Genomic DNA, 25,457 nt, shown 5'->3' with positions numbered 1-25,457 from the left:
ATCTCGATTCATCTCTTTATTGCGTCAAGAAAAGTTCTCGAAATTTACCTATTTTTTCGTGCTCTACAGTGGTGTAAGCCCTTAAAACAGGTTTTTTTGCCCCACTCTACTGAACATTCAGCGACTATTGGCTTAAGGTGTTGCCACTCGGTACATCCATAGAAGTATTGTGTACCAAACGTGGAAATAAGCAGAATGGTGACTGGTTCAATGCTGAGCGCCAAAGAGAAACGGACGAGAAAATTAGCGTAAAATTCGAATGGCTGTAGCGAATATTCTGATAAGACAAGGACAGGCGAAAAAATTAAGTAAGCAGGAATTCATACCAATCCAACCCATATTATTGCCGGTCGCTCGCATCTTCGTCGTTTACGGGTAAGGATAAAGTATAAGGTGGGCGGAAAGCCTTGACGCTTCACCTGCTTAACAGAAGGACGACGGCTCATCAGTCTCTTCCATAGGTGTTGCGCTGTTGGAAGTTTAGAAGAGTAAAAGGTCTAGGATTCGATCCAAGCAAAAGATGCGACCTGTAAAGCAGAGTTTATTAACTAAACAAAGTTAGTCTTTGAGTACACGATCACTCGAAACAGAAAAGATCTTGTTTGGTTTTTGGTATATTTTAGCTCTGGGTAGCCTGCTACGAGAACATTCTGTTTTCTAAACAAAAGCAATTTAAACTCTACACCACTCCGTGGGAGTATTGCCTAGAAAAGCTAATCTGATCTACGTACAGAAAAATAAGATAGCGCGAGATGTTATAAATCAAGGAAAGTTTTTCCTATTTTTCATATCGGATTGTTTGTAAAATACGCGTATACGTAATATCGATCATTGAAGCGAGATATCAAGGATTGGTCACCTGATGCACAAGTTTGTTAGCAATTACGGAACTTGAAATTATATTCACTAACACAGACGTGGCGAATTTTCAGTACGTATTGACCAGTTATCATCGATACTAGTCAGATTAAAGTTTTATTGAGGCTGATGACTATAATACATCAAAATGGAGTAATGATTTTTTATAAAAAAATGGTTGAAAAGAAACCCCGACTATGTTGAAAACACGAAGAATCTAGACAAAATGTAATATTTCGCAAATTTCTAGACACCCCAAAAAGTTATAACCAAATAGTTTATACTCCTAAATTTACCCTAAAATTCATTCATGCAAACCTACCCTCAATTAGATTGTTGCAAAGAGCTATCATGTATCGGTTGAATAGCTGGGATCTTTTAGAATGCATTCTGGTCATGAGCACGGTCATCCATAATTTTAGAGGAAAATATCGTCGTGCGGCATCTCTCCCCTATAATTGGGAGAGATGCCGCATCAAAATTGCGGGTGAGATGCCGCACTCAATGGAAGAGGATGCATAGCTAAAATTTATTTTTTTCACCTCCGAATGTCATTAAATGATCATTTGCGTTAGGTATAGGTTCTTAATAAAGTATATCCACAAACTAACGGTCCTAACACAGTGTCATATAGGATTATGAAACTATTTATCTATATATTTAAACGGGCGATATGTATCTAAGTATTAGTAACTTCGGTCTATTCTTTAAAATTTCAGGCACTAATTTTCGTGAACGCATTGATTTGTAGTAATGTCAATATTGAGATAAACGCAATAATTTGAACGAATCGATGCTTTTTCAAAATGAATCTTTCAAGAACAAACCTAAGTTGTATAAATTCATTGGGAGAAACAGCCAAACAGTGCTTGTAAGGAACTGCTACCAACACATAGATATGTATATCACTCGTACAAACAGATAGATAAATAGTGCCCTCAATCAAGTTATACCAACTTAACCGTTACACAAGGTTGCAAAAGAAAAATATTTTTAAAATATCGCATAAAAAATGTTTCTGGAAATTGTAGTACCCCCTTAAGAAAAGTGAAGTTGCTAGCCGATTTATAGTTGTAATCAAACTTCATGAAACTCAGCTGAAGACTTTTAATCACAAAAACATCAATGAGAGCCAAAAAATACTTTTGTTCATCATTTTTACGTTTGTCACCACGGTGCGGCGTCTCACCCGCACATGCGGCATCTCTCCCGCAATGACCTTTTTCTGTAAAATGTTCATGGAAATTTGATGAAATTTTTTTTCATGACAGAAACTATTTCACAGTACTTTAGAATCTTGTCGCAATTGACAAAAATGATTTAATCAATTATTGAATGGTTTACTTTGATGCAGGAACGATTTTAAGAAATGTGCGGCACCCTATTTTAAAATTTCGACCTATTTCTTCGGAACAATTTTCAATATCCGTTTTACGCCACTTGCCTTCAAATTAGGATTCTAATATTTGACAGATGTCCACCCAACATATGCACGAAAAAGCGCTGAAATTTTAAACAAATTGAAATTTTGAACAAACTGGTTCTTAACACGCTCAAAAGTTATTGAAGATAGAACCGGCGAGACGTGAGAAAATATTTCACGCTCGCGTTCAAAGGTGTATAAAGTATCGCAATAAAACATACATTCAACTAAATATTATAATTGTTATTAACGAAATTTAGGCTCCATGTAATCAAACCCACACGTGCAAAAAGAACATCATTGCAACAGTTTCATTAGTTAGCATTTTTAAAAGAATCGCACCCTAATTAATTTGTCAAAGATAAACAGGAACTGTAACTAATATAAACAACTTGTTAGTCGTACACGTTACTACATTTCTTGAATGTTTGTGATCTGGTTGATAATTGGCGGGAAGCTCTGGGTATAATAAATCACAGTTTAGTTTGATGTTTCAAGTTATTAGGAAGCTTTGCTTGCGTGTGAGTGTGTATAACAAAAAAATAACCGCATATGGACTGTTGCGGTACGGCAATGGGTATTGGATACAGCTAATTAGTTCAAAGCTTACGCAAACGTGCGCAACGTTGCATTGCAAGGATATAAATTAAATTCAATTCCGGTGATTGGCGTATCATTGGTAGATCTGTTTCCATTCCAAGTCGTTCGTCCGTTTCGCAGAAGGTGCACAATATGGTGCTATCATGTTACTGCTCAAGGTCTTGCTCGTTTCGCGATTGGTTTGCATGATTTCATTTCTTACCAAATAGTTTGAACACCCCTTTTCATTTTCTTCTCTATCTATCTGTGCCTTGTTTTGGTGTTTTTCATTCCTTTTCCATCCTCATTGAACGTAGTGATGCCGAGAGTGCGAGATTCCAGCTAGAAAGTGTTGCAAATTTTTCCACGATCCCCAACTGCCTGAAGATTTATTCGCGATAAGACATTGAAGTAATTTACGGTTACGCTGCACTTGTGGTCGTATTTGGTAGCTTAGCTAAACTTAAAAGAAACGTTCATAACGGTTCCTATTTCTCTGGTCTCACAATACTATCTACCATTTTCGCTCGGTAAAAGTGCTGTTAATCGCTTAATAGTCACACCAATTAATACTTGGATTTTTCTTTTCTGTTTTCAGGAACGGTGGATATACATTACAACAAAAATTGTAGCTGTTTTCAAATTAAACAAAACCTATGGTCAGAAAAAGTCAGGAATAAGCAAATTCCAATGTCTCGGCGGATAAATTAGATTCGGTGGGTGTTTGTACTATCGTTTCACTAAAGCAGAGACAGACGAAAGCCCGGTGTGAGAATAGGAGAAAGTGTGAAAACAAACTTGTGTGTCTCAATGGCTTTCCGTTGCGCTTGTGTTGTAGTGTATGTGGATAATAGTGGAAATGCAGTTCCGAGAATAGGCGATTTGAGCGAGCCGCAGAAGGTGGAGAATGAAGATAATTTTGTATCTGGTTCAATTGAAACCACTGTTTGTGACGCAAATGTGGAAGAAGTAAAGCTATAATCGATTTGTCACGGAATATTTGTCCGAAAGAAGTGAGAGTATACATTCAAGGGCCGAATTAATATCTACATTTCACAGACTAGGTTTGTTCGTCCTTTGAATAGTAAAAAGTGTGCTGCCAACAGCACTCATGGATATTGGAATAGAGCGCAACGAAGGAGGGGCCACCATTGGCACCCTCTTTCAGCACATCGTCAACGACATGAAGGTAAGTGGTGCATTTTGTCTGTTTATTCAACATCTGTCCTAGTTTGCTCATAGAAGTATTAACCAGTACGTGATAAAACAATGCTGTTGTACACTTTTAGCGAGAAATTTAAAAATTCTTAGCTTTGTTAAATTTAGTAGGAAGGATAATTTTAAAAAATACCGTGCGCTATATCTTTTGTAAGGCATACATGCTAAACGCCCTTTCTGTGACTAACCCCTACATTCAAGCGAAGACGGAAATTGCAAAAGAGGAAAATGCAATAAAGTATAATTTCCAATTTTAATCTCCGCACGACATGCCGACGACACGTTTCGTCATGAAGTCAATGTCTCTTCTGGTTGACTCAATATACGGGGCTCTAACAGTGTGGTTGGTATACTTATTTTGTTAACAATTTTTTTGAAGATTAGTTTGAATATTGATTTCAAAAAGTCAATTTTTGATCGATCGGTGCATTGGTTGAGAATAAATCGTGTTCCCCGCAAACGTTTTAAAAATGCGACGTTTCGAGGGGGGGGGGGGGTGGTTGCCCGGCCGAAAACCATTTGGTCGAACGCTATTTGGTCGACTGTCACTTGACCGAAAGGGCCAATTTGTCAAAAAGTGGAAATGAAAGAAAACCTTTGAAACATTGCCAAAAAGGTTATTTGATCGAATGCCTATTGGTCAAATGGGTAATTTGGCCGAATGCCAACGGAACAGACCGTTTAACCGAATGCCGTTTGGCTGAATACAGTTTGACCGAAGGCTGTTTAGCCGAATGCTGTGTGATTGAGTGCCGTTTGGCCAAATGACATTGTGCCGGCTGGTTTTGGACCAAGAGTTATTTGACCAAACATAATACAAAATGCCCATTCTAATTGACTGCATAACCGTAATACACCAAAGATTGGTGAATTTTTGGTTGACCAAATAGGGGCAACGATAATACATATGTATTTTTTTATTTCCTTTAATAAACCGAAGCTGTTAAAATATTCAACATTATTCCGTGGTCATAGCCTCATAACCTTGGCTGGCTGACGAAAACTGGTCGAAAAGCTGACAAAATTAGGGACTGATAAAAACGGAGTTTCACTGTAAGGAAATACATACACACTCAACACACACAGAGGAGCAGTCAGTAAAATTTTTGAACTGATATCTCAGCTAAGAGACAATAATTTACTGATTGTCAGCGATATATTTTCCGAGTTTCAGCAGAACAAACGTCACTTGTACTGAGATCTCGACAAAAGCTTCGTTTACTGACTGCTCGGCTGTGTAAAACACGGTAAATGTTGTGAAAAAAAAGATGAGATTCGGCAGAACAAAATTAAATGTGTATGACCTAATTAGTGATTTATTGTCTGAAATTGAATACTGTTTATTCTTGTATTTACAATATTTGTCGTTATTGGTCTAATTATTCTTTTTATTGCCCCTCCCCAAGGTTGAGGGGTTTGACTATATTGTAAACATCATCAAGCATATTGCGTGCATTAGTGCTACAGAACCTCCGACAGACAATTGCTTTAAGATGGTTATTGAATTACGCCTCGATAGTGGCGCATCGAGGAGGCCGAGAGGGCTTATGGGTTTTTTTATGTTTTGTGTTTCTTCATACTCTGCGCCTGCCCATACTAACGCTCAACCACTAGTCTGTGCGCGGCGGTGTGGCCGACTGGCGGGTTGACGTGGATTGACTTTTGCTATGTGCCGTGTATGCAAACACAGTTTAATGGTGAATGGGGCTCACATTGAGTGTCCGTTTATCGGTCGACTTAGTCATCGCACATAGGCTAATTCTCGACAAACATATGATTACGGCGTAAAAGCCAACTGTCAAAATTCTCTTTGAAAGAAAATTCCGGATAAACCGTTGGAGGTCAAACACAGTAGTTAATAAAAGAGAAAACTTTTCTCTTTTGTTTACTACCAACATCTGTGATTGACGAGTAACAGATTGTCCAGAATTTCTGCTCAATGTGAAATTTGACAGTTGGCTTTTACGCCGTAATCATGTTTGTCGAGAATTAATTAATCTAATAAATGCATAAGTACTAATTAGACACGGCGCCGGTGGATGAGTGGTAAGCGTGACCGCCACTCATTCCAGTTGGCCTGGGTTCAATTCCAGCCGAGGTTGTTGAGATTTTTCTGAGGTGAAAAAATCTGTGGTCACGTCTTCCTTCGGAAGGGAAGTAATGCCGTTGGTCCCCGGTCCATGAAATTGGTGGATCGATATCTAGTCCAGGCAGTGGAATCACCTCTCTGGCGTCGGTAAAGAAGAAGTATATCCAACTTCTATACTCTACAAACAAAAAATATCCTCCTCCCGTGATACTTGTGGAGTGCGCAGTAGTATATACGGCCTCTAGCAAAAGTAAGTGTCGGACTAACAATTCCTTCCCTTTCCTTCCGCGACCTACGTTCGAGTCTGGCCGGCACCCGTATTGATCAGAAACACTAGGATTACCAGGAGTTGCACATTGAAAGATGTTTCGCTAATCCCAAGCATAATTATCTACTGATTCCCTGTGCAACTTCAGCTAGTCCCGATCAATAACGGAGTAGCAGCCAGGTGTGGTCGCAAAAGCTCTAGCTCAAGCTAAATACATAAGTACTAATTAGTTGTCATTTTGTAATAATTGTAGTTTTTGTTACTATGTTTTTAATTGCCACAAGGTTCTACTGCGTCGATTTTGTTGGCTGTTTTAGGTGGGTGTGGGGCGGTGGGTTTGGGGAATGGATGGGTTGTCTGGAGCGGGTCGGTTGTTGGCTTGGAGCGAAGAACTCCTACTTAGCAGAAGAAAAAGGATTCTTCACATTTCCGTTCGATCATGTCCATATGAGCCCGCCTGGTCCTAGTTCTCTGTTATAGGTTTGTGACTGATTCGCTCTGGAGTGCCTGTCCATCTTTCGGTATCATTGCTTTCGTTTCTCTTGGCCTTTGATTTCCCGAGGATAACCGGCGGAATCGATACAGTAATTGTAGTTTTTAGTACTAGTGTATAATTGTTATGTGCTAGTCGGCTATCGGTGTATGTGTTTGTCAACAACGCACACCTGCGTCTGCGATCGCGCAAACTTTTTAACACTCCGGTAATAAAGTGAACATTTTAGCAATTACAAAGTTTCAAACGTCACGTCCGGAAACCATTACACTGTGCCCTAGCACCTTATGTCCATACATTCCGTTAAACCAATCAAAAAATAAAGCCCATGTCCACTAGACAACACGTTCCATGGCGCCATGACCGGGAACTCTAGCGATATGGAAGATCTTACTTTCTACTAGTATCTAAACCGTTCACCAAAAATTAAGTGGTAGATTCACGGTCGCGCGATCACCCAGGATAACACGCGAATATGCAAAAGGGACACGGTTATAAAATAGAATTTATACACGCAAAGTTACATACACATTAGCACACGCGACATACAAACGCACACGCGATTGTACACGTTAACGTACAAATGCTCGAGCCCTTCGCGACGATACATCGCAAAGTCGCACATATCTGAACCGTACAATGAATATCACATTCAGAATCACAGCCCGTTGCAATTGGTCTTAAGCAGTGTTTTTTGGGCGACATTGCCTGTCCCGTCTGCAATTGTAGTATGTGATTCTGACGCTCCAGTAGTTCTTTCTACACATTTCTTTTATATCTGGAAAAATGAGCAATATTTTCCATATCCTACATAGAGCTCTGTGTTCAGAAAGAGAAAGAGGGAGAGAGAAATGTATTAACAGACGACATGTGTTCATTTCGGGTTTTTAAGCAAAATGTTTTAAAGGAACTTTTATCTATGGTAATATAATCGATTAAGTTATTTTTCTTTTGCGTCGGCAAGCTTTTTTTGCTAACGGGATGGTGGACTTCTTTAGTGTTATCTTTTTAGACATGAACATTGGCAAAGGCTTGAAATTTATTTAATTTGTTGGATTTCCCGACTCGAAAAAGTGAAAAAATATGTTATTTGAAAAAATCTTAGTTTACAAATACTTTATATCTCGCAAATAATCCGTTACGTTGCTGTTGCGTTAAGGTATGATGCTGCTCTCATAACCCATAAGATGAACTCTTATTTCGGATGAATCAACAACAATACCTACGCAAATGTTGGAAACGATTTGAACAAGACGCGGTACAGTCAAATGAAATTTGACATTTTGTACATATAACATTCCTAGATTGTGATGAATTTCGTGTGTTTTGTAATACAATCACGGTAGTGTTTTCTTCTCAACACATCGAATGAAGGTCATAGAATCGTATTGGTCGTTTGATATGATAATAATCTATAACATCATGTTTTTTGCCTTTCTCAAATATAAAGGTTATGCAAGCACTCTAAAAATCGTCAACCTAATCCCGGCCCAGAGGGCCGAGTGTTATGTATCATTCGACTCAGTTCGTCGAGTTCGAAAAATGTATGTGTGTATGTAGGAAAAGATGTCACTTCTATTTCTCAGAGATGGCTGGACCGATTTGCACAAACTCGTGCGGCCACACAGCAAATTCCCATATAAACTGAAATGAAAAATTCTCAAAAGGGGAGTAAGGGAAAATTTAAAAATCGAATTTGTATTTTTGATGCCAGATAACTCCAAAATGCATGAAACGTTGAGATTTGATCTAATCTCGAAAATTTTTTTTGGACGAAGAATGACTTTTTTGGACTTTGGCACATTTTTACTTTTTTCGTAAAGAAAGGTTATGCAATCACTTTTAAAATCGTCACCCTAATCCCGGCTTTTTTTTTACTTTTATAGGATTAGGTAGAAGTATGCAGTGAGGGGTTGCAACTTTAAAATTAAAATTAGTTTAAAATTTCTTAACAAGTTGAAAATTTTCGGCAGGGTCCGGATGCCCCGGTTCTTCCTCCTTGATCCGCCGCTGGTTTCAAGCGATGTTTCAGTGTAGTATCTCAAGATCGCGGCTGTCGATCCATTGTATGTGCAAATCGTACTGAATATGTGAAATATATTTCCACCATTGTATTGAACATAACCAGCCATGGAATCGTGATTTGGACAAATAAGAAAGGCACAATTGCGCCGCTAGGTGGATTAAAACAGGTTTTTAGAATTCATTCGCTGTCATAATAATACACTGAAGCCTGTATAAGAATCATCAGGGGAATGCCTTCAGGTCGACCAAACAAAACAAAAATGACGCTCATATCCACTAAACAATATATTCCATAGCGACATGACCTGGAACTCTAGTGATATTAGAGAATTCACTCTTTGCTAGCATCTCCACCGTGCACTGAAAATTATCTCTTTAGGTTTTTTAGAAGAAGTGATTATGAAAATTGTTTATTAATTAAATTAAAAAGAGTATCGCTTTTTATAGGATATGTTTATGTCAGAAAATGGTCGAGAAAAAACTAAAGTGGTCTAAGAGCTACGTTTGAATTATTGCCAACGCCACCAGATGACAACATGTCCTGCTCAATCATTAATTATTTTGCTAAACAAAAATAAAGTATACCATCAACGAGTTCTCTAATATTGTATTCATCGTGTGTCTGCGCACGCTCGTCAATAACGGTTCAATGTATAGAAAAGGATGAAAGGAGAGTAAGCGATATTTGGGAGGTGTTATTTAGAACTGGCGGTACGGTTTGCAATTACGCTTAAATTATTCTCGTGTACCCATGAAATTCACAAACTTGTTACATTTTCAATAGGTTAGGTAAATTATTGATATTAACTCTGAATCATATTTCAGATCAAGGTGCGCTGTGCAAAATGTAAAAAAATGCATAGTACAATCAAGAATGATGTTTATTTGAAATGGTTTTACTGTATTATACAAGCTTTTCTCCATATTTTCTATAGAAAGGGATAGAATCTAGAACGCATAACTCTGAGTACACAACTTTATTTTCGATTATTCTTAGCGTTAAATGAACTGTAACTAATTGGAAAACGGTAGAAAACGGGCTTGCAAAGTAAGCGTTCCATTTTTATACAATTTTGCCTAAACAATTCTTTCTTCTAGCTTCTGTAGTTCAGCATATGGAATATCTTTTGAATTATAAATCAATTTTAAAATAAATATAGGATTAAATAGAGATTCATATAAATATTGCGATTTTCTCGAAATTCGTTGGTCAATTCCACTCAGAATTCGTAACGAACACAAAACCAGTGACATAATATCCATACCTAACGCTTCTAAGGCGAATGCAATTCTGCTGATCACACTATTAAAAGTTTTTCACGCAGAAGAATCAGGCCTTTTTGAATCAACGAAACGTTTAGTTGAATCTAAAACGTGTCGAATGACTGTTTCAAACTGAAATGGGCGTTTTTCGAAAGCATGTATTTGATTTAGTTCAACAAATACTTCTGTTTTTATTTTAAATAGAAACATTGTTGAATCAAAATAAAACTTATTAGATGTAACTGATCCCTTTGTTAAAAAGCAACAGAATCTTTGTTTAATTTCAACTAAATTTGAGTTGTTCTCTCCTTTGGTTGATACAAAAGATTTGTTTCTGTTTCTTCAAACTTGTTTGTTCGGTTAAACTTATCATGATTTTGTTGTTTCAAACGAAATATTTGTTGAAACTACTGAAAAGCCAACAAATGAATTAGTTGGTAATTTCAACCAACAGTATTGATTGAATCAAACCTGAATCTTGTTTGTCACTATATCAAACGGGAAAATTGTTATTTAAAACCAAAATTTGTTTATTTTTGCTGATTTTTTTCTGCGTGTTTGTTTGATGCTTTTGGATTAAGAAAGAGAGAATGGCTTGGTCAGAAAGGACTACTGGCTGGACTATAATAGATTTCACAATTCGAATCAACGGCAACATAAAATGGTGCGCTACTACCACTGAATAGCGGCAATGAACTGCTAGCGGCAAACTAGCAGAAACAAAAGTCGATCAATGAAATAACAGAAATAAATAAATAACTCAGCAAAGAGGAAAACAAATGCCTCTCAAGTGTGTAATAATGAATGAGAACACCGCAGAGGAGCTGTACGATGTGTAGGAAGTGTAAACTCTTCTCTAAAAAGACCCGCTGCTCGTGGCATGGGTTGGTCTCTTTTGTATCACTGTGGTGAGAAGATGTGAGGCAAACGAACGAACGATTTTGTTGTTTTCGCTTTTGGTTGAATGGCGTACACATAACACTTGCTGTTACCAGACAGAAGGCGAGCAGGAAAAAAACCAAGCTGGGTGGGTGACTGTGACTCTGTGGTATACATAGAACCCAGCCAGGTTGCATAACCGTTTTGTGTGAGGCGTGAATAGGATTTAGTAGCTGTTTGTATAGCCGCGATCCAATTCTGCAAAACGTGATTCACCATCAGATCGAAGCTCTCGATTAAGTAACACTACTGAAATGTGCAGGAAGTATTTTCGTTGATATTTACGTTTCATCGTGTGGGTAGTTGGTCATTCGACACTTCACAAAATAGCCAAAGCTATAGTGCGGTGGAAAATAAAGTGTACCATATGTGTATTTGTCTATTTCTTATAGATATTACGACCACGAAGTACATTGCAGATAAAATGATACCCTTTGTTAGGATATATGCAAACTATCAATTTCACCTTAAAATTCAATATCGCCAAATCGATTTCGATGCTTTTCCGATAGATTCCGATAGTTTTTACCCAAAATTCATGTTTTTGAGCTTCTTAGAATTTTTGAAATGGCTATTTTCATATTGTTGTCCCAATATCGCACAATATTTCTCACATAATCGCATATAAACGCACCTTACCGTTGAAAAGGTCTATTTTTCTTCTTTCTAAAACTGGTAAAGCTGAAACATGACGTTGATTTTTTTGGTGTCAATGGTGTCAGAAAATGGTTTTTCTGTTGTAAATCAAGTTTTTAGGAGTATACAACATTTTTCAAACATTGTTTTGTGTTGTATTTGATGAGGCCTACTACATATACAAGGTTACTTCAAAGGTTCAAAATCACTGTAACAACGTGTAATTAGTATAACGAAATGGTAATCGGAACATGTTGATACGCAATGCCCGAGGTATAACGTTTACGTTAGTTTGTTCCAAAACAGCTAGGACATCTATACAACCAGTTTTCTTAGCTAGGGAGCACGCGATCTCTCCACGGTAACATACGAAGCGCGAAACGTAAATAGCGACGCCGTTTTTGACGTTTAGAGCAATATTCTAGGATTTATCGCGAAAAAGAGCACAGCAGAATTAAGCCAATAGATTTTTCGCTATCCTGATCTTGCATCCCACCGCTAAAGACAGTTGAGGGGGCCTGGTAGTTCAAAATCGTATACCAACTCTAAGTGTCACGAAGCAAAAATCCAACAAATTTTTCGGCAATTCCTAAATCAAGATGATTCCATATTTTTTACGTTTTCTTTATTATTGTTATTATAGAATTTTTATTGTTAACGTCCTTTTATTTATATAATCGTAAATGTCAAAAATGGTAAAAAATTAACTATAAGCAACAGTAAAAGTAAAACAAAAACCAAAAAATTAAACTAGCAGGAATAGGAAAATTGAGCTAGTCAAGTTTCGAGCAAACATGTGAATTTTACTATTACAACCTTTTAACAACAGCGATTCTGAGAATGGTCACTTGTCTGCAGGAATGTAATCCATCATTTTGTTTGTTTCGTGAACCAAAATGTTTGTGAATCAATACTACAATATAATCAAGCATACAATTTGGCAATTTTTAAACTTTCAATTAATTTTTTTATGCGTCGAAAGCAATACTGAATATTTACACTGACAGAAATGTGGGCAAACGGGTGGTAAGCACTGAGTCAAAAAGGTTTAGATTAGGTAGTACACAACATTTCAAAGTGCAGAAGGCCGGAAAGAATTCTGACACACACATATATTTTAAGGAACCTACTACTCGATAAGTTCGAAAGTGTCTGTGAGAACACAGATTTTACATAAGGCTCCATTGGTTATTATACGGCTTTGAATTTCCAATAGGCTTCCACTTATCAAAATGCTGTTTTTGAAAAATTCTCACGATTAAACTATTGCAAATTTGGACTTGCCCTTTTCGTCGAAATTACGGACCCGCTTAGGATTTCAAAAAAAGATAGAGCGAATTTAAAAAAAGTTGTCGGTTATACTAATTTCAATATCCACCTCTTTACCAACTGCATTGTTTAAACGTAAATTGAAAATCCACAATCCACTCCACGCGGCTGGTCCGCTCAATTTCTGTTTCCAGAGAACAATAGTTAAAACAAATCGAATCTTTTTCCGCAAAAAATAGTGCATCTTGTAGTTCCTGAGGTTACATAAATCATGTTCGTGCTACACCAATCAGCAAAAACTTGATGTTGGAAACTTTCAATTGAGCGAATTAAATAAAATATCTTGATCGTCCGCTAAAGACAGCCGCGGAGTCTTCAGTCTTAGATGTGCATCATTGAATTAGAGCAGAGACGTCAACGTCCCTAAGCGACATGATTGGGTATTGGGTAGGTTTAGGCTAAACCTAAGGTTGATGGGAGTAGCTGCAATCAATGACAACTAGGGTGGGTGCTCCTATAGTTGAGGTGTACCTATAGTTGCAGTAGTGAGTTATACGCCTAACTAAGGTACCAACCATCAACAAATATTTTTTCGTCGTACTAAAATTATGCGACACTAAAACTGTTATCCTTGAAATTTACTCAAATAACTATTGAAAAAATTTATTTTCTTTGAATTTTGAGCTCCCTTGCACCTATAGTTGACCTAGTGTACCTATAGTTGCAAGTCCCTTAAGAAATCAATGGGATTTGCAACAATAGGAACCGAAATTAGCCATTGCACCACTATTGGTACATGTGTTCCTATAGTGGCACAAGCGGCTTTAAATTTATAAATTCAATTTTTATATTTTTCCTATGAAGTAGAGATTGAAAGCTTTTATTTAATATATTATCATTGCCCATAGGTCTATTCATCGATTTTTTAGCAAAAGGTTTCCTTAAGTATGCGAATATTGGTACATCCACCCTACTATCTCGCAGTTAATGAGGCAGGATCGAAATCACTGCACTACACTATCGTTTAATTCAAATCTTGATTTTTGTGATGTTTCGACAGATAAGCGAGTTTACTTTTTCCACACCGATTTGAGCGCAACCTTTAAGACTCTCTAATATAATGTTGAATACAGAATATTAGACAGTGTCGAACGTCCTGGCATGAAACCATGTTGATCGTCATTTAGGTGAAGCTTGCAGTGAACCTGAAGATATTCCACAATTACCAGTTGGATCAACTTTTAGACAGCACGCAATGAAAATATTCTTCGATAGTTATTGATATCACGTTTATTTCCCTTTTTATGCAATAGGAATATGTTCGCGGATTCCCAGCCAGATGAAAAAAGCTCTACTATATATATATACAAAACAGCAATGTGTCTTTTTAGAATAACTTCAGGGAAACCGTCGGAATATTGGAAGACGATTAAAATCGAGAGGAAGCTTTAGTAATTATCCTTGCATCGACATCGATACCACTTAGAGTTTGGCTCTCTATTGCGGCTCTTCTAGCAGTGAGTTCGATGTGCTTAAAAGTTAATAGTCTGCGAACACATTCGCGAATCTCTCCTAGAAAAGTGCACATATGCCTTGGAGGTTGGTAGCTGTATTTTCATTAAAACTCATAGACGACAAGAGTTTAGATTCCGTGCCCTGCTAATTCACATAGCTATCGAAAGAAACAATTTTGACAGGCTCGTTGTAGGCATGTTTGAGACTGCCATAATAATTTCTGAGTGGAATTGTGAATTTCTCACGTGCTTAAGCAATTGTTCTGATTTGCCTGTCTCAATTTACTGATAACGGCTGCAGTGGCAGTTAGTAAACTGAGAGCATAATCATCGCACAGCCATGAAATTTCTCGATTGTATTAACAGGAGAGTCACATGTCTTACAACCAGGACTCATTGCTACTTTCAACTCGACCTGTTCAAATGTGAAAGACACTTTCCGCTAGTCATCTTCAGACCTCGAATTGAAGAAAAAAACGATGATTACCTAAGTTGCTAGGACGGAGGGTAAAGATTCCCGGACGATACCGATTCATGTTCGCGCGAACACGGGCGTTAGTGGGTTTGCGGTGAAGACTGCGTTTGTAACTTCGGAAGTACTAAAACGTTCACCTTATTTATTGGGTATTATCAAGATTGCGCGATTGCGGGCGTATGTGAGCGTGGATGATCGCGAAAAGCTTGAGCGTTCGTATGTTAACGTGTTTGTCGTATGTGCTCGTGTACGGTTCGGTGTACGGTTCACATTCTGACAGGAAGTGAGATACCCATATCACTAGCGTTCCCGGTCATGTCGCCGTCGAACGTGTTATCTAGTGGATATGAGAGCTTTCTTTTTTAATTGGTCCAACTGAATGCATGGACCAAGACTTCTAGAATCGAGGATAAAAACTTCCGGAAGTAACCAAATCATTATCGCGTTAATTTGTAGACTCACATTTGAGACCGCGTTTTAAAGTTTATAAGAGCTGAGACGCTCACCTTATCACCGGAATGTTACCATGTTTGCGAGATAGCGGGTGTAGATTGCGTGGATGGTCGCGGATGGTTTGTCGCGTGTATGTGACTTCGCGTGTGAAAATTCATTTTTTATGTCATGGAACGTATTGTTTAGTGAATATGAGCGTTTTTTTGTTTGGTCCGCCTGAAAGCATTGGACCATATGCTACTAAGGCCGAGGATAAGGACTTCCGCACGTAACCGATTCATGATCGCGCGAAAACGGGCGTTTGTAGATTCACTTCTGAGACTGCGTTTGTGAATTTATAAGTGCTAAAACGTTCACTTAGTCACCGAGGTGTTATACTGTTTGCGAGATCGCGGGCAATAGGAACCGCGTGGATAATCGCGTGGATAATCGCGATGAGCTCAAGCGCTTGTGTGTAAAAGTTTTGTCGCGTGTGCTTGCATGTATGTAACTTCGTGTGTATGCATTATTTTTTAAAACCGTGTGGCCAATTGCAATTAAAATATCTTTAACTAAAGTCTCAAAATTAGACTATTGCCAATTATTTTTTACTACGAAGTTATTTTTCGTAAAAACAATTTCATATATCAGTTGGACCAATCAAAAAATAACGCTCATAACCACTAGGCAACATGTTCCATGGCGACATGACCGGGAACTCTAGTGATATAGAAGAACTCACTTTCTTATAGCATCTGAACTGTACACCGGAAATTAAGTATCAGATTCAACTTTGTGGAAGACACCCTATTTCAGTCTCCCTCGGTTAAAAAATTAGTGTTGACGTCGTTCCACTAAGCTGAACTACTCAGCTAAGCCCAACCATTATTTCGCAAATTAAAAAAGTTCGTGGGAATCATCTACTTAAACTAAGCATGTATTATTAGGTCCCATGTAAAACTGACTCACACATCACTTCTTTAAAAGTTTTACAACTTCTAAGAATGTTTGAATGTTAAAAATTATCAATAAGATGATCTTTCTCATTTTCACTTACAGTGATAAATTGACGCATACAATGCCACCTCATGGTGAAAATGCGAGTTAGTGGATTTTCTCCATGTTAATTGTCTAAAAATGCTCTACAAACTTCAAACACGTTGGTCTAGTAGCTAGATTTTCTCAATTTGCTTCAAATTTGGAGCCGATACTTCTGGTGGGACTAATAATAGAATCAGGGGTTGTTCGCTGGGTGTTATTTCTTTTCTTATCACTGTAATATACACGTACACAACGGAATTGAATCCAAACATTAAAACTTGGAAGAAATTTCGTGAAAGTGTGTAAGTATATCCACTACTGCGTCTTAAACTAAACCGAAGCACCCGTAAAAAAACAGTAGTTTCTACCACTTCAATCCAATAATTGATTTCTGCTATAGTCTAGTTATATTGCGTACAAGCATTATCTTAATTAGCAATTGAAGTTTTTTTTATAGCACTACAAGTGCGATCTAAGTCTTATGAGTGGCTATAGAGCATGAAACCAGAATTGTTACTAGGGTATGGTCTTGCACTACAAATTATGTTGATGATTTTGAAGTAACAGTAACAGGTAAGCACCCGGGTAGACTGATAATTATTCAAGCAAAATATCACCTACGATTGATTCTGAATTCTGTGGTTTTATTTTGTTCCTGGCCAATCAAAGCGCCAACAATTAGTGGGTCTGTTCCTAAAATGTTATTCATTTCAAACATTAAACTACACACCAGAAAATTGGTCGTCAAAAGTTGCCGTGGGTTTTTTCGTGGGTAGTGGCTATTTCATTACCGTTTGATCATGTATAGATTTCTACGAATTCCTAAAGGTCACTTCAATAGTCGGCGCTAGCTCCAGTCTAGCATTTTTTTGAATTTTTTACTAACATCAAGTGTTTTTTTTAAATGACACATCCAATACAACAGGCAGAAACCTAACCAAATTGAAAACCGTAGAAATGATCAAACGGTTGAAATGTAAATCACGAGCGGGGGCAGCTAATTTTACCACCAACTCACCGCCTCTGAGTGGTGATCAATTGAAAAGATTTGTTAGCTTAATCTTATAGTGCACAACTCCCCACGTACCTACACATAAATTGCAACACACGGCTACACGCTCCACAGCTAGTGGGTGATGAAGGCAAGACACTTACATTCTCTACGAAAAGCTTCAAAATGTGACATACAGGCACAACATTACTGCTTCGACTGAAAATGGTGCGCAGCATGATCTGATTCGTGTGCTACCATATCCGTCCATAACGAAGTTTCAATGTTGTTGAAAGGAAACTTCAGTCTCTATTTTCTATATTATTTTCTGCTCACATCAAATTTACTTCCCTCCGCTGTAGCCGCAAACTAAACGGGAAATAATTAATTTCCGCACGGTTGAGCATGGAAGAGCTAAATTCATGCCAACCTTATGACTTTCTCTTCTATTCCGTGAAGCGCTCGAAGGCTACTGTTGGAGATAAGTTATGACCGTGACCTCACCCTATTTTGCTACATCCGTGGTTTAATGATTCCCTTTGGGCACGCATTGATAGTGTGATTAAAATTTTAGCTAAAGCAGTGAAGTTTGTGGAAATGGTGATATTGAAAGTGAAGTTTATTTTTGCATTTACCAAAATTATTAGTAAAAGTCGAATCTCATTAATTATTTAACCTGGAATACACACGAATTGGTAGCAAGAAGTTCTGAAATGTTAGTAGTCTCCATGACTTTTATTTTCATTTGCATTAGAACCGTGCCCACAACCGAAAAGATTTTTTGTTTTCATTGTATCAGTGCAAAGTTGTTTAATAATATGTATTCGAATATTTATTTATTTAGTGTAGTGTGTAATTCTAATTGAATGTATTAGGTGCATACCCAGAAATGGTATATTTTTATATCTATTGTTCACATGATTTGGTTATTTACTATATAGATATTATAAGACGCTTTTGCTGTTAAGCCATATTTGCTTTGAAGACTATTTCTCTCTCTAGTTTGATGGATTTAACGTTATTGCAAACATCATCAAGCATATTTCGTACATCGGTTTTAATGATACTCTGACAGACAATTGGGTCATCGTATTACGCCTCGATAGTGGTGCATGCCTTTTTATATTTTGTGTTTTTTCATGCTTTGCACCAGCCCAAACTAACGTTCAACTATTAATGAAATGTAAAATTAGAACCATTTTTGTGTTAATGCAGTAGTAAGTGTAGTTTTAGTACTAGTGTAGAATTGTGCTATCCGTATGTATATTTGTGTATATGTTCGTCTGAATATTTGTGTCTGCTGGGTCAGGAAATGGATGCAGAACTGTCGTATATGAAAGAATAGTGAATGATTTATTGTCTCGCTGGCTTTATTTCTTCCTTGAATTCTTTGGTCACTTTTCCAGTGTTCAATTCGTGCATTCGATTCATTCGGTAATATCGGGTTGGATGATTTAACGTACGATTAATTTAACGGCACTCGTAAATCATCCATTTCCGGTCAGCATAGTACGAAAAAATTCTAAAAGAATGCAATTATTGGTAATGGTTAATAAATAACATTTGCTGGCATTTATACGAGTCCAAGTAATTTAACCCTCAAAAAGGCACGCGGGTCTCAGAGGCCCGGCACGTTACAATTTTTTAGTCACAATAAAATGTGTAGGCAGTATAAGCTTGCGCATGGAAATTTTGATAAGTAGCTTTGAAATCTATAACAAAAATAAAGAATTGTGAAATTTTCATCTATATCACTCCTGCTATGCTATGTTTGAATTTTTACATGCACAAAAAGGCAAGCCGGGCCTGGCAGGCCCGGTGTGCATGCAATATTTACTAGGAATATCTCGGGTTTTATGCATTAGTATTTATCAAAAAAAAACATTTTGATGAGTTCATCTTCATATTAGCAGGTATTTTTTTCAAGTTTCGATTGATTTTTTCTTTTTACCTTATCTTATAAGAAAAAATAGCATACGATAATGACGTGTGTCATATTTTTTTGGGTAAATACTTTCATTTCACCAACTGTGGTCTACTTGACAATTATTTGGATACAACTTAACCTAACTTTGTCGTTATTGTCTATTGTTGTAGTCTATTCTTTGTGTTATAGTTGTCGTAATTATTCAAATTGTAGGATATAGAAGCAACAAAAAATTGAAATGGCTTTAAGACGATCTGCCCATGTATTCAATCGTCTCAAGAATCTGAAATAATGGAAGAAATTCGAGCAAATTCAACAGCAGACGATTCCGAAACTGATTTGCAAAGCGAGGAAGAAGATGCGAATGATATTGCTTCTGACGATGAATCTGATGCAGACTCGGGTGAAGAATCAGAATATGTACTCCGGTTATGCATCAGAAGAAATTAATAACAACCCAGAAACATTTATTGGTCGTGTTCAAACGAAATGGAGCTCAGAACCAATCGACGGTGGATGTGATCTTCCGAATACTCACCTTTTGGAAAAAATTTCACCTTTTTACATCCATCACCTTATACGCTGAAATCGGGATTTGCTGCGTGTTCGTACTCATTATCCTGTAATTGCGGAACCGGAAGTCGGATCAATTAGAAATTCAACAGCAGCCAATGGGAATGCTGTACCTTTCATTTGAAACCAAGTATGTAAAAATCGGTAAAGAATTCGCTGATAAATAGGTATGACATTATCTTAGAAATTTGGTAAGTTGCCCCCGGGGCATCAAGAACCGTCATAGCTGGCCAATGTGGTCGAAGCGCCTTCGGTGGGTCTTTAATGATCTAGAAATGCAAAATCAAGTAATGTTGCACATATTTTAATATATATTGCATCATTTGGACATCATGGTGGTACCAGTTTATATGTAAATTTGCTGTGCGATCGTACTCTTCAACCCATACCTCCCGAACCGAAAGTCGGATCAATAAAAAAATCAATAGCGACCGATGGAAACGCTGTACCTTTAATTTGAGACTAAATTTGAGCAAATCGGTCCAGCCATCTCTGAAAAAAATCGGTGAGATTGTTTGCCACATACATACATACATACACACACATACAGAGATTTGGCCCCTGCGGGTCTCGGTTCAAAAGTCAAAATTTCGACCGATTGCATAACCTTTCTATATGAGAAAGGCAAAAAGGAGCTTAAACGGGCCTGAGAGGCCCGGCTTGCCCTTTAATGTTAGGATTTTAGCTTGCATTCACAAGGGTTAATTGCATGTTACATGTGTTTCTTTCTTTTACTTCAGTAGTCTGCTTTTGTTGTACTTCTATTAGTTTGCATTCCACTATTCATGTATACAAAAAAAATATCGTTCAATTTATATGCTTCTACTTAATCACTTTGCATCTTTTTTATCTTTATTCGGCATTCTACGCTCGCGATCTCGCCAAAATTAAAACACCGCGATAATTAGGTTAACGTTTTAGCACTTATAATTTACAACGCAGCATTAACTCACCCTTCACAGTACAGTGATAGGGGGAAATCTCTTCTAGTATCTGAATCGTACACTGAAAATTAAGTATCAGGTTCACGGTCCGCGCGATCATTAATGGACACACGCGAATATGCGCATGGCCACGCGGTTATAACACGCGAAGTTACATACACGCTAGCATACGCGATATACAAACATCCACGCGATCGAACACGTCAACATACAAACACTCGAGCTCTTCTCGATGATACACGAAGACGATCATGCGATCGCTATTAACCACGCACATGCACGCCCAAATTTTCGCAAACTCAAAAACTCCCCGAAGATTAAGTGAACGCTATGCCACTTATAACCTGATGAACGCGATCTCAAGCGCGAACAAATAAACGCTTATTCCTACGCGATCGTGACGTCCACACACTCGCACATCTGAACAGCAAACTCAATATCATAGTTAGAATCATGACCCATGGCAATTGGTTTTAAGCAGTGTTTTAGCGGGTGACAGGGAGCTGTTCCCTGAACCCAGCGTTACAGCTCCAGTAAGACAACCCAATTTATATATTTATTTGCAAGGCTAAGCACAAAACGTTATCTGTTCGGGACTATACAAAATCTTAAACATGTTTGATACTGTGCTCGGTTTTGCTGATATCTTGCCTATTATCATGAACATCTATGCACATTTTCTTGTTGAATTTAACTATAGGTTTAAATTTTTCACTTGTAAAAATATGAATTTTCAAGCTACAATAGTCGGTTTAGGGGAGCTTCTCACTAAATATCTATATTAGACATCACGCATTCAAAGTATGTTTTAAAAGTTCTGAGACGTCTTCAATATGCGTCTTGCTTCAAGAACATTTGGATGAACATTAGATGTTCTATATAGATAAATGCTTTAACATGCAATATACACTATTTTTTTGGGGCTAGGTATGATCACTCAGCATCATTCACTCCCACCCATCATATTTAATCATTCAAACGTTCCGTTAGGTATCTTAATTCCCAGTGTAACACTTTAATGACATCTTAGGGTGATATATATCTTCGTTCGTACGTTTCTACAAAGTAAGTCTTGCGTCAAGTGAGTTGCTAAGAATCAATTTCAACAATACGCTGCCATCTTTACACTAACATTCATTTCTGTTTATACCTACGAAACATTCATGCGTACTTGGAAACAATGAAAGTTCTAAAAACACTAATTTATGTGTGAGCAGTGGCCGTGAATTTGAATCTAAAATAATCTACATCGTTACAAAAATGTTCATAGCACGTTTGTTCCGACTAATTAGAGCAACCGGGATGTAGCGTCAGAATAGCATAAACATTGTGCATTTCCTTTCGGCTGCAAACACTGCCTCTCAAAAGTGTAAAGCCATTACACTAATAAACACTAGTGAAGTATAAACTCTATTTTGGCGAAGGAAGTTTGATAAATAAATAATAATAATAGAGTCTATAAACTTATGAAGTGACACTCATGGAACGTATCCAATCTTTTGAACAGCAGTTTGCATGATGTGATGCTGATGAATGAGCATTTATGCTCTTTCTCGAATCGCTGTTAGCTGTTTCGTTGGTTGCATAGTACGCATACGCGAAAGTAAAGCGCTCCACGGTTGTTTAGCAGTAGCCTCAATATTTTTAATAACGCGTAAAGTAGGGTAACGTTTCGTCTGTCTGTCAGTCATTTCTATTATGAACACTTCCTCTAAGCGGAACGGACGCGGTGCGGATAGTTCCAAATGCTTCACTTGGATGGAGCGGGTGGTTGGCAAGCTCAGCGCCAAAATATTTTCAAAAGAATTACTTGTACCTTCGTACAATTCTGGAACTGAAACTAGAACAGTCACATTCAGTAAAACAAAGGGTCTAGTTAGAAAAAAAAACGTAAATGGCGGATGGCACGATTCTTAAATAAATAAATAAAATGAATATTAAAGGACAAGATATCCAGAGTTCAAAAGATGGTGTTTACAACTAGGTCAGTTTTGTGTTGAGAAAATTTTGGATGACCACACTCTAAACTAAATAGTGTACACAAGCTGTTTGTATACACTATTTTACTGACACGCTGGCCTAAATAAAGGTGAAGAAAAACCTTTTCTTAGTGCAGGTGCACCCGCTCAAAGTCGAACCCAATTAGCACATATAAAAATATCCTCTGCTCTTGACGCTCCATTGAGGTGAAGTGCTGCTGATTTTTCTTGAATAGTTTGAACCGAGATACGTCCATGCCATGAAAAAGCGCGCTTTCGAAAGATAGAATAAAAGATCGTAAACAGGTAATAAACGCTACTTGGCCTATAAAGAAAAAAGCATATGTTCCAGGCGAATCCTCGGTGTGGTGGAAGGGGGAACAGTGGAACATCCGAAACAGTGAAACGTGCACAATAAAATGCAGCGTAGCGAGTCCAGAATCGTTTCATTTCCTAACATTCAAAGTTACTTTATTCGATACGTTTGCGGCTGTATTTCGGAAATTTTAGTTCTGTAAATGAATATTTGTTTGTTTTGTGATAGCTTAAATAAAAAAAAAAACTATTGTTATTTATAGCTCATTTTATGCGCCATATTAATCGCGAATAATTTGTTTTGCCGTGTTTGTATATCTTTGATATTTTCCAAAAAATGTTCCAATAGCAAATATGCACACTGGGGGTTCGGAGACAGCTACGAATCTCGTGTAATAAGACAGTTGGCGTGTGCAGGATGTGTCATCAGTCATCAGGATCCTAACACCAGCCCTGTCCGTCCTGTACTCTAATAGACGGCATCAATGTATAACGAAATAGAAGGTCATGTTTTGCTGTATAAGGTAACAAGCCTTTACTTCTTTCACTTTCTTCGGGTAGCTTTTATACAAATTATCTTTTTTTGTAGAATATATTATTATCTGATGTTATGCTATAATACCGTGTTGTTTCATAACATTTAAAATAGAGGCTAACAAGTACATGGTAAAAGACAAGGCCTACGGTGGTGCACTTAGGTTTTTGAAGTAGAATACTTCTAACGTTTCAATGTGGGGTCCCGTTTCAAAAATTTCAGTTGAGAAATTTTCCCAAGTTTGAAATGCGAATATCTTCCGTTCTACTGATCGAAATCGCAATATTTTTGCACTATCTGATCGGAAATTCGTGCACGTATTTCGTATTAAATTTCGGAATTATTGCGACTACTATAAATAAACCAAAACAAGGATTTTTAGAAAATCCTTCGAAAATAGCGAGGAAAATGCGCAATTTGCAAGCATATCTCACGCAGAGCCGTCAAAAAGGAGCATGTAAGCGTTTCAATACATACGGGAATGTTATATATACAGGTCACGCGAGCTTGTTTTGTATCAGTGGGTGCTCGCTTACCACACGAGCCACGTGCACGTCCGGACGGTACAATGAGCGGTATCATGTTTGCGTTCTCGTACCAAGCGTCATCGCAAGGTTCTTCGTGATAAAATCCAGGGAATCACCAAATCCGCCATTCGGCGTCTGGCTCGTCGGCCGGGCCCCGTGGTGGTGGAGGAACGCTATGTGGGAAGCTGAGCTGCAAGCAACCGGGCGGGTTATAGGTGGTGGATAATGATTAATCGCGATAGCAACTAGTCCTCCCGTTATCCTTCCTTCCTTCCTTCTGCGGCTGTTCGCCCATCTAAATATGGAAGCTGTCCTTCAATGTCAGCTTCTTTCGCCGAACAGCCTAGATAAGCCGTGTAATGCCTAGATAAGCCGTGTAGTGGTTGTTTCAACCGGCTAAGAATTACACTGCGGACTACCTGTTCCAGTGGTAAAAATCCACCAAACAGGAAACCCCAATTCCATAGTGTCATGCGACCCGTGCTATGGGTAAAATTGTTGAGGGAGTTTAAAACATTCTCAATGGCGAACGGAGTGCGCCGAATATGCGAATCTCTGACACAGTGGTTTTCTTCGCAAATCGTGGGAATCAAATGATCATGTCCCATTTAAAACTTATATGGCTCGCTATATACGTTAACATCCTAACTCGCTTGGTGTCCTCTAGTTGTTGTGCAATTTATGGTGGAGATGAAATGTACAGTTCTCTAATCAACAATGGTTAGAATAGCACAAATCAATCTCCAACATAAACGTACAGCAACTATGAATTTATCTCGACTCATGCAGGAAGGTAAAGCTTCCATAGCATTGGTTCAAGAACCGTATTTCCATAAAGGAAACTTCTATTTTGGAAAGTTACTTAACATTGCCTTCATTGCTTACAACAAGACAGGCCTGACTAACCCACGTGAAATGCCTCGTGCTTGCATTCTTGGAAATAAGGCTATTGACGCGTGTCTCATATCGGAGCTCACAACTCGCGATATCTGTGTTGTCACAGTTACACTGACTGTCGGAAACGTAGACAAAAATTATATATATTGTTCAACATACCTACCGCATAACGAATCATCTCCTTCTGATGATTTCAAAAGCGTTATATCATATTGTAGCAGAAATGGGCTTCCGCTCATTATCGGCA

The 25,457-nt window shown here is 37.8% G+C and overlaps 1 protein-coding gene across 16 annotated transcripts in view; it reads left to right on the top strand.

Annotated features, from left to right (window-relative positions):
• LOC131692905 (GATA zinc finger domain-containing protein 7) overlaps nucleotides 1-25,457 on the top strand; it is a 125,921-nt gene that overhangs the window by 15,461 nt on the left and 85,003 nt on the right. For all 16 annotated transcript variants that reach the window (XR_009306102.1, XM_058980293.1, XM_058980291.1 and 13 more), the window contains one exon: nucleotides 3,459-4,049. Coding sequence is in view for 15 of the 16 variants with exons in the window: in XM_058980293.1 (XP_058836276.1) it covers nucleotides 3,972-4,049 (78 nt within the window). In the remaining variant the exon portion in view is untranslated. The remainder of the gene's footprint in view (nucleotides 1-3,458; nucleotides 4,050-25,457) is intronic.

The sequence above is a fragment of the Topomyia yanbarensis genome, chromosome 3 (genome assembly GCF_030247195.1).
Source record: "Topomyia yanbarensis strain Yona2022 chromosome 3, ASM3024719v1, whole genome shotgun sequence".
In the NCBI taxonomy this organism is placed as follows: domain Eukaryota; kingdom Metazoa; phylum Arthropoda; class Insecta; order Diptera; family Culicidae; genus Topomyia; species Topomyia yanbarensis.
The sequence above is the reverse complement of the archived record's forward strand: the minus strand, read 5'-3'. Positions and strand labels throughout refer to the sequence as shown.